Here is an 18,524-nt window from a genome sequence, read left to right as displayed (position 1 = left end):
GACGTAAGGTGACAAATGAATTCAGGGTGTGTGAATGAAAAGGAGAATAAAGGCTGCAGCGGTCCTCTACACCCAAACGTGTCTCTGAGCTCCTTATTTTACATATGTATTTTTTCCTCGTTAATCTATGACTTTTTTTCGTAAATTTACGAGATTTTAAGTCGTAAATATATTAAATAAAAACTTGTAAAGAGCCTTAGATGCAGATGTCACTATGTGGAGAGCTGGGTAAAGTTATATTTTTAGACAAATGTATATTTGTAAGAAATTACGTTATCTAGTAAGAAAACATTCTAATCATGTAGCTCTCAGGAGCGCCGAATAGTTTGAAACTGAATTGTATTTTTTCCACCGGTAGGAAAAAAAAAGTCCTTATTTACGTTGTGCTGAGGTTAATGCTCTTGCTGCGGTTATGTCGTTGTGTTGCAGGTAATTTCGTTGTGCTTCAGGTAATGCAGTTGCATTTTTTCTTTTGTATGTAGTGTGAGCCCTGTCGGCCACCGTAGTTTGAGGTAAAATAAGCGATAAAAACAAAGTTGAAAACACAGTTTAGGTAATTATTCCTGATGAGGCTGTTGATTATCAAGGTAATGCCTCAGTAAAAACTGTCCTTCTTGGTTGATACGGGCTGTCTGCAGGCAAAAAATAGGCAAACCTGTAAGGGACACGCAGGTGGCCCGCACAAAATCTTCAAATTGTTGACTGCTTGGTGGGCTCAAAGTGTGTCCAAACTTTTGGTCTGTACTGTAGTCACTTGGTTTTATATAGATACTTGGATTTTTCTTGTGGCTACCATGATTTTCTGAAAGAGGGGATCCTAAGGTGCATCCATGCGAAATTTGGTGCTTTTATCAGAAAATGCAAGATTTCTCTAACCAAATCAGCTCCGCTATTAGTGCTGTTCAAGTGATAAGTGCGCACTCATTGCACGCTTGATTCTTATCAGATGATAAGAATGTAGTTTGGGTGGACGTCCTACAGCACTTGCATATCACAGGCATACCCTGTGCTCCACTATTGAGCCGTCAGTAAGGAGCCGTAGGTTCGTCTTACAAATGACTAGAGTAGGTTGGAAAGGCACTGCACAACACCATCACCCATACGTCATGGAATGACTGTAAATTACTTAAGGATACATTTACCACATGCATAGCAATGGTATGCTCCTATTTTAAGGACATCGCTTTTATTTATTTATTTATTTATTTTTTAAACTTGTCCTGTCCAACAGCTGGGCAGACAGATGAGAGCTGAGGGCCTCTTGTTTTGGACATGTTTTACTTTAGAAATAGGGGTTATTAATCTTCAGACAAACCAAAGGCATGACTGAATAAACCCCTTTTGTAATTGAGGCCAAACTTTATTAATTTCAATTATGTTTGAAAATCTTTGGTGTTGGACCGGACGGAAAAGGAAAGAGGGGAAGAAGAGAGAGGGACGTTAGAGAGGGGGGGTGATAGTGGGAGGGGGGGGATAAGACCATGAAGCAGCATAGAGCAGACAAGTTTACTGGTTGTTTATCATTACGGCAAGGCTCAAATGTAGTACAAAAAGGGCGGGGCCTGTCCACACACACACTGAAATGTCATCAACACACCTGCTAGCTGCAAAAATGTTCACATGTCCACATGTACACAAAACAGATAGTGTTCACACACGCATACCTATGCCTTTAAACCAACTAGTGTGAGATCTTTCATTCATTCAATCATGCAAACTATAAGTGCAAAGGTGAGCTAACACCTGTGCTCAGGTGAGTGTTTATGTTCTTCTAAAATGGATGGTGGAACGTGGAAAGAAGGAGGGAGAGCGCCCAGCCATCCCCACACCCAGACCCCTGCCGCAGCAGCAGCGGCAGCCGGAATTCCCCCAACGCCACACGGCAGCAAGCAGGGGACAACCGCCCCCCGGGCGACCAAATCCACCACCCAGGCCAGGACCAGCAGGACCGCTGCGAGGCCCCCAGAGCCAGAGAGCAGGGAAGCAAGGGGGAAAGAGAGCGGCGCCCCAGCCCAACCAGGAGAACAGCCCCCCTGCCGCACCGGAAGAGCCCAACGCAGGGCCCCACCCGAGAAGGGCACCCACAGCCCCAGACGAGCACCCCATCACCACCCAGGAGTTCCAGGCATCCCCCCGCCCCAACCCCAGGTACGAGTCAGGACCCCCCAAGGGAGACCCGCTCCGCGCTCCAGGCAGCCACCCACCCGGCCCACGGTTGGTCCAGGGAGGAGCAAGGCAGGGGCCAGCCCCCCCCATCGCTTTAGATGTCATCAAAATGCACATTGCAAGAGACAGCAGCACCTGTCTACAATCCTCCATGGGTCCAGACAACCCAAAAACCCACAGCATTGCTACAGCTCAACCTCTGTACAGGTGCATGTGACCAAGGCATCAGGTGTGTTCTGTCAGTCAGATTTGAGACTCATGTAATCTAGTTAATCAACAATAAATATGAGCGAAAGAGCTGAAAAGAAGTGGGACGGTAGATCTGAAGTACGGGATGGGGTAGCCCTGTTGGGCTGCATCTTTTTGGGGAAACGGATATGCCAAAATGTAGAAATATTTCTACAAATTAAATGTAGTTCTTAAAAGTAAAACACGCATCATAAAAATTGCAACATAAGTTGTTCAAAAGTTTGAGGCATGATTGAAAGAAATGGAAATGAAGGGGGATTTGTTATTAACAATCAAAATTCATTCACAATTTATAGAGTATTATATAGTCATCCATGTCAAGCAAACGTCTTATCTCCTGATACGAATTAATCAGTGGCTCAGGAGGTTGAGCAGGTCATCCAATGATTGAAGGGTCGGCGGTTCGATCCCCGCTCCCCAGGTCAACTGTCGTCGTGTCGAGACTCTTCACCCTCCCTGCCTCCAGTGTGGCTTCACTGGTGTGTGAATGCGTATGAATGTCCCGGTGATGGTCAGAGGGACTGTAGGTGCGAGCTGGCAGCCACTATCATCACCAAGTATACATGACGAGTGAATGAATAATGGACACATTGTATTAATCAAAGACAAGGGGAGGTCTCATCCTCTTTCTCAGCTACAAAAATATGCTGATCGATTGATTGATTGATTCTCTGTGACATTTATTACTAAAGCTTTTTCATATAGTTTATTGTTTTTCATAAATAGACAAACCTACATTTTGTTGGTGACATCTTTAGCCCTTGTGCTATCCTAGGCATTTTAACATTGGGAGTTGGGTCATCTAGACCCACTAGTCAGTGCTCTGAACCTTTTTTCTTCAATGATTTGTGATCCTCACTGGTGTCCATGGATTACATGAAATCTTTCCACCTTTATCCACCTTTGTCATGGTAAGGAGAACACGTCAATGTAAGGGTGGGGTCATCTAAGATAGCACAAGGGTTAATCTGAAACAAAATTTGGTAAACACCATAAATTCATGGATTTTCCTTTTTTATGTTTTGATTGTAGATTTAAATGGGGGGAAAAATATTTCCTTTTTGAAATGTCATGTAAAGTTTTTTTTTTCTGTGCAAATAGACTTGTTAGTACAGGTATTGATGGGAGGTTTCCTGTGCAGATTCAGTCAGATGGTTCCAGCCCTCCCTCTTGTCATCACAGCTCTATAATTGGTCTTTTGGGTCAATGTAATTTGGTCCACAAGTTTCCTGTCTGACACCAATACAGGCTTAACAACATGTGTAAACTCATACCACCAGCTGTCAAGCAGTGCACTGGGCTAGTTTCTGCTTTATCACAGCTTGTCAAAATATACAAACTTGATAATGGCCAAATGGGAGAGACAGTGAGTGTGGATTGGTTTTCACAGCAGCTGAACATGACACTGAAAGCTGATAATGGGATAGTGTAAAGCTGGATGATACAAAACTTGCTTTCAGCTGAAGAGACACTTTTTTCCCCGTACAACTTCCTTCACCATCTATTGAGCAGTGATTTAGTTTTGTTAATTTTTAGAAGTTCTAATTTATTTTTATTTGTTTTAATACTTTACGATGCAAAATGATTAACAAGTTGAATTGATTTTAATTCAAAATTGAATGCAATTTAAAAATCCCAATGTTTTGTGTTTGTCTTTAGGTTGCAGAAAATTCCTGTGCATTTACATGGATTTACAGACTTCATGTATACACTTTGCCAGTGAGGATGTACCATGTTTATTTATATAAATAGTGGAAATAGCTTATTGGAACAAGTCTAGAAGGAATAGTTTTTCACAAGCTTTGCAGAGGGAAAAATTCTACCCCAACACTAGATGACTCCCTCAAAAAGCTGCCTGCTAGAAGTGTGCTTTCAGTGTGAGAAATGAGAACAATGAGGCTGGTGGTGTCAAACTCACCACCCTTATCACACCATTTGGAGGGTGTTGTTTTCAAAGTCTTTCACTTAAAAAAATAATGTGATAAGGAAGTATTTCAGCCTCCTGGAAAGGAGCAGAATTGAAGAATACAATTCTTATTATAATTGTCTGCTCCCTTTTAAACATTGCATCATATTTACATTTCTCAAACCATCACCTGTCCTCAGATTTCACCATATACAGTTCAAATTAACACAGTAAATACAGTCCATTCATTTAGGACATACATTCCAAACATTCAACAATCAAGTCTGTACAATCTAATTTGTTTAGCTTTATACATCCGGTTAAATTGAATAATATTTCGACAACTTTTTAACTGATTCTCTTGGGAATTCCACATTTTTACCCCTGCTACAGACAAAAACCTTTGCTTTAGTGTTGTTCGAGCAAACTGTTGTTTGAAATCAAATTTTCTGCTTTTGTAAGTCTTCAGGTAAATCTCTGTTTCTGGTTTTAAACATGACTAATAAGGTCTGCAATTCTATTACTTCTTTAAGTTTTAATAAACCTGACTTAATAAAAATTTCATTTGTGTGATCTCTAAATTTAGCTTTGTGAATAATTCCAGTTACAAACATACCTGTTCATCTGAGGCAGAAAACCTATAAAAAGTGTCAGAAGTGCAATTCTGGAATAAACAGATCTTCATAGCTGTTTTCAGAAATAAAGTATTGCAAGTTTGATCAACAGGATCCAATACTAGCTAGGAAACAACTGACTGAAATCTTTACCAAAGAGGCTTTCTTGACTAAGAAAATGAATATTGAGTCCATGATAGCTCCCCTCTGGTTAGATATAATGTTATACTCTGACAAAGTTGCTATTACATCTTAGGGAATTCAAATATAGATACAATTTATTTAAACCATTATAGTTAAAGCGAAAATTGCAAAGTTCACACTATTTTTTCCTGCAAATGCATTTTTAAATAATTTGTGTTTTGCCCAAACTCTTTGCAGAAATCCAAGAATCCAAAATTAAAGCAGACACTGTGTTTTTGTTTCTTTTCAGTTGAAAGATATCATTATGTCTGCAGTACTCAAATAGAATTACTTCATGGCTAAACATCCATTTTATTCAAATTAAAATGTGGCTCTTTGTGAGTTTGGTAGATAGGAAAAGAATAAATCAGTCTTCGCAATGATAAGTCTGTGGTGTGGTGTTATCAGTCATAATGCCCCCCAACACATACGCACACCTGCACACACCCAGTGGACCGATGTGTCTCTTATAGGTCACTCCAACTGTGAGAAGATATTGCTTCTTCAAGGGTGTTCTTGCTCAAAGAGATTCCCGTATGCACGCCATCAAATCTGGACTCCCACAACTCTGCTTCTTTGTTTGCTTGTCTTTTCTCAGACCACCCACAGAGAAGTGTGTAAACTGGATTTGTGCTTGTTGATAACTTGTTTTGTATTTGCTCAGGCTCTTGTTATGTTTCGAATCCAAAGACATATTTATATATTACATTATCTCCTTGCTGGCTTTGTGCACACGTAATGTGTGCTTATACTCTCTCTGAATGCCAAGCGCTTCTTCCCGGTTCCCCAGATCTCCATAATGCATGAGGTGTGGGAATTTGCTTTGTGCATAGCAGATAGTCAAAGGACTGCCAATGTAAGGCTTTAGCGCATCAGAAAAAAGGAAATGTGTTTTTAAAAAAAAAAAAAACTGCACGATGCATGCAGATCTTAAGTCACGCGTATCTAAATAAAATACACAGTCGTTTTGGATTCAACAACCATCCCTCTATGCCCTCAATTCATCTTATTATACCCCACCCCACCCCCCACAAATACTTTTAAAGCAGGTGAAGCAATAAGTGGGACAAATGACGTGCTCTGAAGTTGTTTCCTCCGTCTCTTTGGCCAGCTAGCATGAATGACAGCTATAACTGAAAACTCCACAGGCTTTTCTATCCACCCAATCTCCCCAGCTTTCACTGGAATTCAAAAGCATGCTAATAATGTCCTCCCCCTTTACCAGCATCCATTGCTCACCCTCTTTAAATTGGTACTCAACTCTGTACTCATCTCCTGGCTGGGGCTTACAGATTCCTATATCAACTGTGGTACATTGGATGCAATCAGTTTTGTTTCATGACTGTCAGCAACCAGAAGCTATTAGTCTATGTTTGGAAAAGTGAGTAAATAAATTGATTTTACCCTTCGTTTTCATTAGTGTCAGTGATACAAGAATGTAGGGGAAAAATATGTTTTAAGTCTGAGGACTTTGACTTTTGAAAAGAAGCCTTGTAATACATAATAACAGTAAATAAAGTAGAAGTCAGCAAACATCAGTCTGGTCTTTTTAGTGGAACTTGTAATGCAGCTTTGAATAGGCCATTAAACCAACAAAACTGCTTAGAGGGATGAATATTTCAAATAGAGTCAGGCTGAGGACTTTATTACCATCATAGTAATTTCATTTAAAGGCTGGAAGAACACACAAAACTGAACACACACTTTTCATCCAACTGACAAACATTCCTGTCACCTCCCAAAGCAACACAGACTGAACTTGAGCAATTGTGCCAGTTATGAATGACTGAAACTGATTATCTCTTTTTATTTTCTGTCTAACATATCATTCTCTCTGTAATAAATACCAAAAGTACTTTGTCTGGAGCAAATGGGCCACATAAAACACACACAGCAGCTCCTGTAAGAATTCCCATTGCCAATTTGCAGCCCGCTGTGCACGAGCTGTTCTACATACAGAGGCTAATCCTGTGGAAGTTACACGCACATCTCCACAGACTGTGGAATATACAGTATGTCACTCTGCTCTGAGTGTTAAATATTAGATCTTTTTTTGGAAACGTTGTGACTTCTGCCAGGTTCCCCATACCCTGTTGCTGAAGTCATTAAGGCCATGCTAGACAGGATATTACTAAACACTTGTTAGAGGGTTTCTCGAATGAATTAAAGCAGGTGGTTGATAAAGGGATTGCATTTATGTCCTGTAAAAGTGTTTTAAAGAGAGACAAGGGAGTTTTAGGCTGGGGCGTAAAAGTTGGCACTCCACAGGGTTTAGCAAAAAAATGCTCTCTGGAGATTCTGTGGGGCTCAGTAGAAATGATTATCAAAAATATTTAAGTCACATCTGTTTGCCTTTTTTTAAATTATAAATCTGCACTGTTATACTCAATGTTTTGAAATATTTGAATGTTTTCTATTTTTTGGGGGGGGTCTGTTCTAAAACCTCAGCAGGTAGGTGTAATAATATAAGTCCTTTACCTTTGCTTTAACACTTTACTACCAGTGCAAAAATAACCCCCAAGACAACAAATCAGTGTTGAAGCTGTAGAGGAAAGAAGAGATAACATGAGATGAGAGATGAAAGAGGAGGGGAAGAAAGTGAACCTGGGGAGGTCATTGATGGTGCTGGAATTAGGGACCGAAAGTGAGGAGCTGTGAGAATAAAAAGTAATTTGCATCCCTGTCCCACTGAGCTTTTGAGTGTCTTTCATTTACCCCCACATGAAACCCTTCTTCATCTCTTCATCTTTTGTGGCGATTTCTCCATCCCTTTTCGTGTTTTTTAAAAGGACGGCAAGCTTAAGTGGTGGCATGAAGAAAGGCATAACCTCTGCTCGCTATTTAGTCATCCTCATTCTGATCCTCTGCTTGGGTCTCCCTGTGGACTTAAGCCCTCATTCCTCTTTGTTTAACCTTGTCTTCCTATAATGAAAGCACAATATAACAGCTCGGAGACTTTCTTTGCACTTTTTACTGGGCTGTTGTCGGTTTATAGCATGTTTTCTACCATTTTTTTGTCCTAGATACAGTGTACTTTGTGTCATCTCTTAAAGAAACATACAAACTGTTAAAGCTAAATGATGACATAGCCTATTTTTTTCTTTTAACCCATTTGGATTTTATTCCATGGACACAAAATTTTATGCTTCTTTTTTTTTTAAATAAATGTAAACATTAACATGTTAAATTTTATACCCAAATTTAAACATTTTGGGTATAAAACTATTTACCAACATAATGTTATCTAGGTTGTATTTGGGCAGTAGCCCAACACTATGCATAACAGTGAAAAATAAAATTGGTACAACTAAACAGTGGTAAAGAAAGAGAAATTCTGAATTATAAGAGTACACACTAAAATTTGAAGGTTTGTTTTTCTACTTTACCAAAAAAGAAAGTGCAAAACACATATAAATAGGCAACAGTTTTCATTGGAACTACTATAAAGTGGTGTTTTGCCAATGTCTTGACTAGAATTTGCGAAGTAGAACAACCAGGTAAATAATGGATGAGTCACTGAACCATTAGTAATGACTGCACTTTATATTTGTCTCAATTTATTCACAATAATTTGGTTTCTTTAGGTCATAAGTTCCTCAGAAAGTATCACTTTTTTATTTTTGGAAGCCTAATTGAGAAGATACCCAAACTAGTTCAAAATAATTTAAAAAAAGTCATTGTGGGAAATGTTCCCATTATGTTATAATTTTAATTGATAAGTAAGCAATACCTCTAAATTTCGTCATCAAAGTAACTTTTATGTCTCCTTTGAGCTTCAGTTACAGCCTGACAGCAACATCTCATGCTGTACACAAGCAGACTTGCTGTCGCCTGAGTCATGGCTTTCCACCCAGACAAAACAATTTCAAATTGATTCATGGTGCAGACACGAGTTAAGATGGGAAATATCCTTGTTAGAGAACAGTATGTTGTGCAGAAAATTTGGATAAAGTTTTAAGAGGTGGACATGTGTATTCAAAGATTTGCTGTGAACGTTTTAGTGCAGGTAAATCCAGATTTTTCATCCGAAATCTTCGTACCCATCACTTCTTGTGAGGTATTGGGTGCACAAACACAATACTTCAAATGTATTCCACCTCTGGTATCTGAAACTTACATTTTTATAAATGCATGAAGTCAAATCTGTTGAAGTTCAGACACATCCAAACTCTTTCTACATTACTTACATAGTCACTAAATAAACTAAGCAATGCATAGTTTCTTAACTGACCATAATACATTCCTTTTTTTGGTCAGTCAGTGCAGGTACTATAAATGTTTCCATTCAAATAAAAATATCCCAATTTTACAAAACAGGTCATATGCAGTTTGATTGTTAATGTTGTTAACACAAAAGGATTGAAGTTTTTGAGAAATGAGCAAAGTGGAATGCACTGAAAAAAAATCAACATTAAGAAACCCATTAACACAGTGGGAGACACATCAGGAGAACTTCATATTGTTTAATGGTTATAATGGATTCTCTAATGGCTGTAATGACTCTTTTCATAATCCTCTCCTGTAGCTTCAGAGCCTAGCATGTTCTCCTCTCATAAATTCAACATCTTTAGTCTATTTTCAGATTCCCACAACCTTCCCTTCCCTATTTATTTTGATGTTCATGGTGAGATCAATGAAAAGCTCCTCAGTAGCTAACATTCTCTGTCGAGTCTGGTTGAACATCACCAGAGACCATGCAGTTCCTCTGGTGATGTACACCACCACCGTTTTCCCTTCAAAGAGATCACAGAGAGACAAAACAAAGCTTTTTTGGTTTTGAGTTTTTAGGTTTCCAGCAATGTAGTCACACCAACACTTAAATGGCCTCATCATCACACAAAGCAGAGCACAACAGGCTGTCCACTCTTCACAAAAAATATTTTCCCAATAATGTCAGAAATAAAACGACTTCAAAGTCAAAACATGGAGGTTTACAGTAGAGGAAGATTACACGAAAGTCATGGGTGCCAGGACCTAAAACAGTTGAAGCTCTTTTTAAAGCATCGTTGCAGTTTCAAAGAACACTGAGAATCTATAGATTATGACTGCACTCATTAGCGTTGCCAAAATGTTAACAGTCTTATAGCTCAACTGCACATAAAAGCAGACGGTTGCACGTGTCACGTCTTGATGCTGCTGTGATAATCCAGGACAGAATGCAGATGTCATTTCCAGTGCTCACACTTCCACATTCAACAAGGAGAGAAAGGGAGTTTGTGTTAGGAGGCTCTCCTGTGGTTTCATACATCACAGCGAACCCTCCTGATTGATGGTGTGTACTGACGAGAGCAGAAAAGATTGCTTCAGAGGAAGACATGGCAACAAGCATCTCTTCAGCTGCACGTGCTGTGGTCTACAGCATGCCAGGAAGAGTAAAATGTGAGCTCTTACATAAGCGCCAAGCGGGGATTGAAGAGTTGAGAAAGCAGCACGTGCAGTCGGGGATCTGTTGCTGCAAGCCTTAGGCTACTCAAAGCAGCCAACTTCAGCACTTTTCTTTCACATACATGCAGAGGGCATAGTAAACATAGATATTTGAAAATCTTTTTTTCTGTAGCAACTCTACAACATACCAGAGACTCACCCGGAAGAGGGAACTGTAACCCAGTCAAGCCCACATCTAAGAATTGACCAAAAATTGCAATATCATTTTTATAGGATAAAGATTATATCAATTTGGATACATTGGGTGATTTGATATGTTTTTGCTCACAACCATTTTAGTTTAAGACCTTACTTACTGTCTCAAATTTGATTTACACATTTTAACATGGTGTAACTGTATTACAAAAAAATTCATTATCAGGAAATGTTTCATTCTTTCAAAATTAGCAAAACATTTCTCACCAAAAGTGTTTGACATTTCATGACAGCCCTTTGTAAACTGACCAGGGAAAGCCCTTCTACTGCCTCTAATGGAATGATGATGAACTGCAGGGCAGAAAACAGTTTTATGTAACATTTTTAAAGAATGTTTTGATCATGCTAATGAGATAGCGCGTCTCAGAAATGCACGTATCAAATATGATAAACACTGTTATAGAGGGTTAAAGTTTTCCCGATTTTTGGTCCAGATTTACATAAAACCCTTCTTTTCTAAAAGTCCTATCATTGTGCTCCATGGTGCTGTTGCCACTGTGCTATTTATGTCTTCTGGAAGAACTCATCTCACAAACTCGTTCAAAATGGCTGTCAGCCGCCACCACCCCACCCCCCAAGCCAAACATCGCACAAATAACAACAACAAAAACAGGACAAAACCTATTTAAGTCAATCAAAGACTTTAGTGAGGAATGCTGCTCCCTTTTTCTTGACTCCATGCAGTCGATGTTCATGCATCCAGTTCCCAAGGTGCTGTGGGATGTCAGATCCGTAGCCAACAGGCATATTCAAAAATGCATGTTCAGCCTCTTTGCCGGGAAGTGGATATGCCAGTCATGACAAAAAGTTCCCTGAGACAGCAAGTTTTTAACTTTGTTTTTCATGGATGATTGGTGAGCTTCTTAGTTCGCAAAGCAACATGAGCATCTGACTGCTGGCTTGACTGTTTTACCATGTCCTAGATTTATCGTTCTGGGATTCTACTGCAAATCATCAAATCCAGCTTCTTGTTCATAAAATATTAACATCCTGTAAAGGTTTCAGATGTGTCTGAAAGTAAGTTTATTCTTCTATGTGGCCCGAATGTAAATGTCAGTGCAATCAGTATTTTTTGGTGCATTCATATATTTTGATAATTTTATTTTCTTTAACTAAAAAAATCTCTAAAGGCATTTAAACCACCCATGGTAAAAACATTTTTTTTCAACTCTCAACATGTTTCAGAGAACACGCTTAGTCAGCAACCTTTGTGTCCATTGATAAAAAAGAAAAAAAGATGTCAACTCAGTGTATCGACCATCATTTTCCAACTCACAGCAAACAGTTCAGAAGCAGAGTCATATTTTCTGCAGAGAACATTGCACCAACCCAGGGCTCCAGACTAACTTTTTTCACTAGGAGCACAGTGGCCCCTAACTGAAAATTTTAGGGGCACAACCAGAAAATTTAGGGGCGCATACCGTAAATCAACATTCTAACAAAATCTATTAATTTCCACTGTATTACTAATAAATACTTTAATAATAGATGCAGAAATTACAATGTGCTGTTTCTAATTCAGTGTCACATTTTATTCTGCACTTTTGAAGATGCAACAAGAAGGTAAACTGACAGCAGCATCGCTGTCATGACAGTACAAATAAGTAAAGAAAATGGATGGAAATTTATCTTTGTGACACCAAATAGGTGCAGCCAAGATGGACAATAAGCGTGTTTGAGATCACCCAGGTGAACTCAACGCTGCGCAGATCACCTGGTGTGTGACATATATTTTTGTTTTTGCTCCAACATTAACTGTCAATCATCACAAAAATATCGCGAGAAAGGGGTGGGAGCAAGGGGCAAACCTACCCGGACACAACTGGAAATTTAGTACTGAACTGACTGAAAGCTGCCCTACAGACTACAAAACAATGCATTATGGGACATCTGTCCTGATGGTTTTTGTAGTGGAGTGATTAATTAAAATAATTTAAAATACCAATTCATTAAAAAAGGCTACATACATTACAAAATATTAAAATAATCATAAAATATATAATAACACAGATCATACTAAGGGGGAGAGGAATATTAAAACTAAATTGAATGTTAAGGACTCCAATTTCCTGTTCTCCTTCAGTCTTGCTGCAGATTCGCTTTCATCTCACAGCCCCCCCCCCCCCCCCCCCGGTCTCCCCAACGATCCAGGCGAGGTGCTGGTTCAACTCAAACACGTCTATCGTTGCATTTTCCCCAAGTATTTTCAGTGTGTCTACAACTAATGTTGTTTTTGCTCGAGCGTGTTTAAAGTTCAAGCCCCGTTAGCTGTCACGCATGTAGGTGTGGGACATTTATTCTCCTCAGCTGACCCGACTCCCGCGGGACGGGGGCGGTCGGTGTGCTGCCGTAACCCGTATGATGCGCCGCCGTAACCGTAACCAAAACCTAAACCTTCCTCCGGGTCTGTGTGACCCAGAGAAAAGTACAGCACGGACTGCATGTATTTAGAAAATTACGAGCAAAAAAATACGTTCTAAAGGAAAGTAAGGAACTCCTTAATGTGGTCCGGGGAAGGGGGCTGTCAGGTTTCCTGCTTGCAAAACCCTGTCATTGTCACGCCCCCAAGAGTCATATACCCCACTGTGATTGGTTGGCCAGCTCTAGGCCCCTCCCCCTACACGCATTTTAGCCACTCACAGTGACTTTCCCTATTCTTCTCACACGCAGTGGCCGCCTCACACACAGGCATCACGCGAGTGTGTGCTCGCGTTTCATGAGTATGTGCGCGAGTGTGTGTGTCTGCCTGCGTGCGTGTGCGCTCGCGTCTCATTGATTATTTCATTGATCATTGACGTGCCCCTTCCACGTTTAATGTATAAAAAAATACAAAGGGTGGGGGAGGCAAATTTACTGCTCGCACATGTGCGACTGGATGTAAAATTTAGTCGCACACTCTCAAATTTTGGTCGCAAAATGCGACCAATTGCTCGCAGTCTGGAGCCCTGCACCAACCCTTGTTAAATACCATTTATTAGTATTTGCTTCAAAGTAAAAAAAAAACACAGAAATGTTGGAGGCCACAGAAAAAGAGTTAGACAGACTCCCCTGCAACTAAACACAGAACAAGCTCAAGTCCAGTTGGCTCGTCAGTGCTCCTGTACCTGACCATGTACCTCGCCTCTGGCTCACCTCTACTACTGCTCCTACACATAGCTGTGGATCCTGCTTCCGGCTCATCTCGCGCCCCGAGCTGTCCCCCGACTCCATCTGGACGAAGATCATCTGTTGGACTTTACATATGTACTGTAGTTGTAGAGTAAGATAAATTAATTCCTCTTCATGGGTTCTGGTAAATTGCCTGTCCGTCCTGGGGGAGGATCCCTCCTTCATGTGGGCACCCCTGAGATTTCTTTGTTTTTTCCGGAATCCGTTTTTTTTAGGAGTTTTACCTTACTGCGTAGGAGGGTGTAACCCTTGAGCTATCCTAGGCACTTTAACATTGGGAGTTGGGTCATCTAGACCCACTAGACAGTGCTCTGAACCTTTTTTCTTCAATGATTTGTGATCTTCACTGGTGTCCATGGATTACATGAAATCTTTCCACCTTTATCCACCTTTGTCATGGTAGGAATAACACGTCAATGTAAGGGTGGGGTCATCTAAGATAGCACAAGGGCTAAGGGCAGGGACGTATAGTTTAGTAGGTTCAGTTTAGAATTTTTCTATTGAATTGTATGTATTTATGATACTTTTTATTTTATGTTTTACCCTACATTTATCCGCACAAAGCCCATAGAGATGACTGTTGTTGTGAGTTTGGACTAAACAAATAAAATTAATTAGAATCGAATAAAGTCCAACTATAATAGTAATTGCTGTGTTTAGCATTTTCAATAATGTATGTGATTTTTGTCATTCTGAAAGAGTAACTTCCCAGTGCAGTGAATAAAAAAATTCTACTTGGATGTAGGAATTGATGTTTTTCTCTTGTAGAATGCTACTTTTTTAATGGGGGGGGTAAGGAAACTATAATTTTTAATTAAACTACAGCTAGAAGGCAGTCATTTGACTGAAACATCATAACTTGTGGGGGGGGGGGGGGGGGGGGGGGGACTATGAACCAATAGGACCCTGCCTTCCTCAATGTGTGTATTTTTTTATTGTGACATTGTTATACCGATAATATTTTAAAGCACTGAGGAGGTCTGAATATTGAGTTCCGTAAATGACCATTGCAGTGAATTTGACTGATTGCTTTGTAATGGGGCTTTTATAGTTTTTGTTCATTTTCCTGATCTTTCTCCTGCTCCATAGTTTTTTTTTTGTGTGTGCTGTATGAAGCTAATATCAATCTATAGTGTCATTTTAAACTCAAATCCAAAAAAAAAGGCTACTATGCAGGTTGCCATGAATTGGATTATTCTATTAAATAAAGCTAATTAGGTTATAGTGTTTCTGTAACAGCAAAACAATTAATTATTATAGCTTTCATTTAGTGTCCTGGTTTGTTTTTACCCGTTCTACCACATATAATAAGATATTTTAAAAATAACCCAAATTATATACAAATCATGTTTGAACCGTCAAAATAACTGTTTCCGATCTAACGCTCGGTAAGGACGGCAGTGTGGCACAAACAATACTTCATACTGAGCTTCGCTCAGTGCAGAGCTTAAGTATTGGTTGATGAATGAATGAGAGTCAGCTGTGCGGCATCCAGGACGTGTGTGCTGGGGGTTTCTGGGAGATGTAGTGTGGCTAGAAATCTGGGTACGCTTCTCGCGATCAGAGGGGGAGAGAGGACTCTTACTTCTGACAACTTTAGACACGAGATACATTTGATTCATTAAATATAAATTAGAGTAACATAGAGATTGATTTGTTGCTTGAAAAGGAGTGTTAAGAAGAGAACTTATATCCCATCCCCATTGTTAAACTCAAAACAATCGGAGCTGCAGATGTTGAAGACATTTGTGAAAACTTCCTTTTCAATTTGGAGAATAATCTTTTTTTTCCTTCCACTAAATACAAAAGAACTCCACAGTAAATAATTTCCTGCCCACTGAGTATTTTACTCAATGAAATTATTTATGCTACTAAAAGTAAAAAAGACAAATAAGGAGAGCACAATTACTTCTCTCTTCTTTATAAGACTGAAACACAGCTCCAGTCTTCGGTCCCCTGAAGGATGCTTGAAATAATAAGAGAGCATCGTCTTCTGTTTGGCTCTGCGGAAAATGGATACGACCAAAATTGATGAACGTGTTGTGTGCATACGACAAAGTAAATTTATTTCATGCACAAATGGTATTCTTAGATAAATGGCGGTCATCAAAGGAAATTGAGCAAAGTTATATTTTAGTGAAACAGATTTAGAGGTTGCTTGGAGATAATCTTCTTTGTCTGGAACATGTGGTTTCTCTTGCTCCCTTTCTGTCTCATCTGACTGGATGTTTGTGAATCAAATGCACACAAGCACAAGCAATAAACCAACTCAAGAAGACTCCCACATATGCTCCCCTTTGACACAAATTAATCGACCAAATCTGTTGAATACACGCAAACTGTGTACACACTAAGAGCTAGCCATCTGCCCTTGTTTCCCCCTCTCTGCTACATGCACACTCTTGCCTGTTTTCACTTCCTGTTTCATTGAACTGGAGAAATTCCCTGTTGCTCTGTGCTAAGTCTTTTCTGATCTCCACTTGTGTTCTGTCTGCTATAAATAGAAATTCATCCAATATTGACACCACGTCTCATTTAATCCAAACGGTTTTGGTGACTTCTGTGTGAAATACTTATCTTTAAGGTTAACCACCTTCATCTTCACTCTGTTTTTGTTCCTCTCACATCTGTCTTCCTCCTCCCCCATTTATTCCCTTCTTTCTGTCCTCTTTTGTCCCTCTTTCTGCACTTTCAGGACTACACACTTACGATGTACTTCCAGCAGGCCTGGCGAGACAAGCGGCTGTCCTACTCTGAGATCCCACTTAACCTGACCTTAGATAACCGTGTGGCCGACCAGCTTTGGGTCCCCGACACCTACTTCCTCAATGACAAGAAATCGTTTGTCCATGGCGTCACAGTTAAAAACAGAATGATTCGACTGCATCCGGATGGTACTGTTCTGTATGGTCTAAGGTGAGATTTTTATCTTTTGAACCAACTTTGACTAAACTGAAACCTCCACTTTTCATCTATCTGTAAAGAAAGAGTGTAATCCTGGGAAACTATGAACACATTTTGTACTTTCAAAAGACAGATTCTATTTTAAGACCACACAAGCAACCTGAGAGCCAAAAAAAAAAAAAAAGTAGCTTACATGTAACAATGAGTCAACGATTGCTAATTTAAACCAAGACAGTAATTAGCTCATTAGAACCAGATGAACAAAATTACTGATGTGAAGTGCAATATTGCCCCTGAGTGCAAACCATAATGCAGATGACCTACTTGTGTCCTGCTTTGCTGAATCATGTCCACATCACCAACAAAAGCTCTTTTGCAACAATTTAGCTTACTTTTCACAGATCCCACTTTACATAAAATTGTTTTTTTTGACGCCATAAAACGGTAAACCTGCAAATTGGAAATGAGATGAAGCACTATTTATTTGGTGCTGCACCAGGAATGCCTTCACTAACAATTGCTTTGCATCCTGAGGGCTGGTCCAGTTGTATCACATTTAACTCTTCAAAAAGCAGGTTGAATGTTTCTTTTTCAGTTTCGATGTGGATGAGATTTTTCAGTAACATTACCAACAAAACACTGTCTGTTCCAAGCTAGCACTATTCTGAGCGTGTTTGTTTACCTTTTCACACCATTTGCCCCACATTATTTAGCTTGTCAGCCCCATGTCCATCAAATGTTCACACATTCAAGTCCTGTGAGGATTGAAGGGAGAACAGGGTACTCTTTTTCAAACAAAAAAACTCCACCATCCTTATTTTTGCATTCATCCACAAGATGGATTGGTGACTGATGGAACATCAGATGTACATATTATCCTTAGGCTGAATTATTTAAGCATAAAGTGCTCATTTTACAATGCGAGTGCTCGTTTTTTTCCCCTTTCTTTGAGTGATTTGTGCTTTTTTTTCAACGAAAAACATCTTTCACAAACTAAATTTAAGTTGGAAAATTTCTTCTGCAAGTTTTAGATGTTTTAGTAAGACATTGGTGTTTTTATCCACATTCTCAAAACCCCTGTGGTTTTGTAATTATACATTGCGAATTTTAGTACAAAGGGAAACCTAAGCTACATAAAGTTATAACAAACAAGAAAAACATAAAAGTGAAATATTTCAATGAAAACTGCTGTTGTAGGACGAGATTTGCTTAAAATGCATGTGCCTCAATCAAATACCAGGGTACGTCTTTTTTTCAATTACTTTAAAAATAAAGTAAATCAATGCCAATATTTGGGATCTGGAACACAAAGTAGGTAAAAAAAAATGGGATTAATGAAAGGTCAGAAACTGCAACAATAGCATTTTGAAAGTTGATCAGGAAAGGGTGCATTCACAATGGACTATGTACTTTGGAGTTAATTTCCATGGTTCCAGCAGGTGCAAAGGATCATGTGAACTTTGCTTGGTTGTGTAATGTTTCCAGGAAGTTTGATTGGCTATAAACTATTGAAACAAGTCTAATTTGAAAATAGTACCATGCAAAAAGGCACGAATAGAATGGAGAGAATAAAAAGGCAAAATAACAAACAACCAACCATCTGTCATGTTATAAAGCAAGTTTCTTCTTGCAGATTCCATAGGGAAAAGGCATAATCCACCGGCAGACAAAATATTAACTTTGTGGATTTCTTT

At 39.4% G+C, this 18,524-nt stretch overlaps 1 protein-coding gene across 1 annotated transcript in view; it reads left to right on the top strand.

Moving 5' to 3' along the window:
• The window catches only part of gabrb2b (gamma-aminobutyric acid type A receptor subunit beta2b), a 58,552-nt gene that overhangs the window by 14,854 nt on the left and 25,174 nt on the right, over positions 1-18,524 (top strand). The window contains exon 4 of the mRNA XM_004084208.5: positions 16,622-16,842. Coding sequence (XP_004084256.1) covers positions 16,622-16,842 — 221 coding nt within the window. The remainder of the gene's footprint in view (positions 1-16,621; positions 16,843-18,524) is intronic.

This window comes from Oryzias latipes, chromosome 14, assembly GCF_053564925.1.
Source record: "Oryzias latipes strain Hd-rR chromosome 14, Olatipes_Hd-rR_3.1".
In the NCBI taxonomy this organism is placed as follows: Eukaryota; Metazoa; Chordata; class Actinopteri; order Beloniformes; family Adrianichthyidae; genus Oryzias; species Oryzias latipes.
This window is presented reverse-complemented; position numbering and strand designations above follow the sequence as displayed.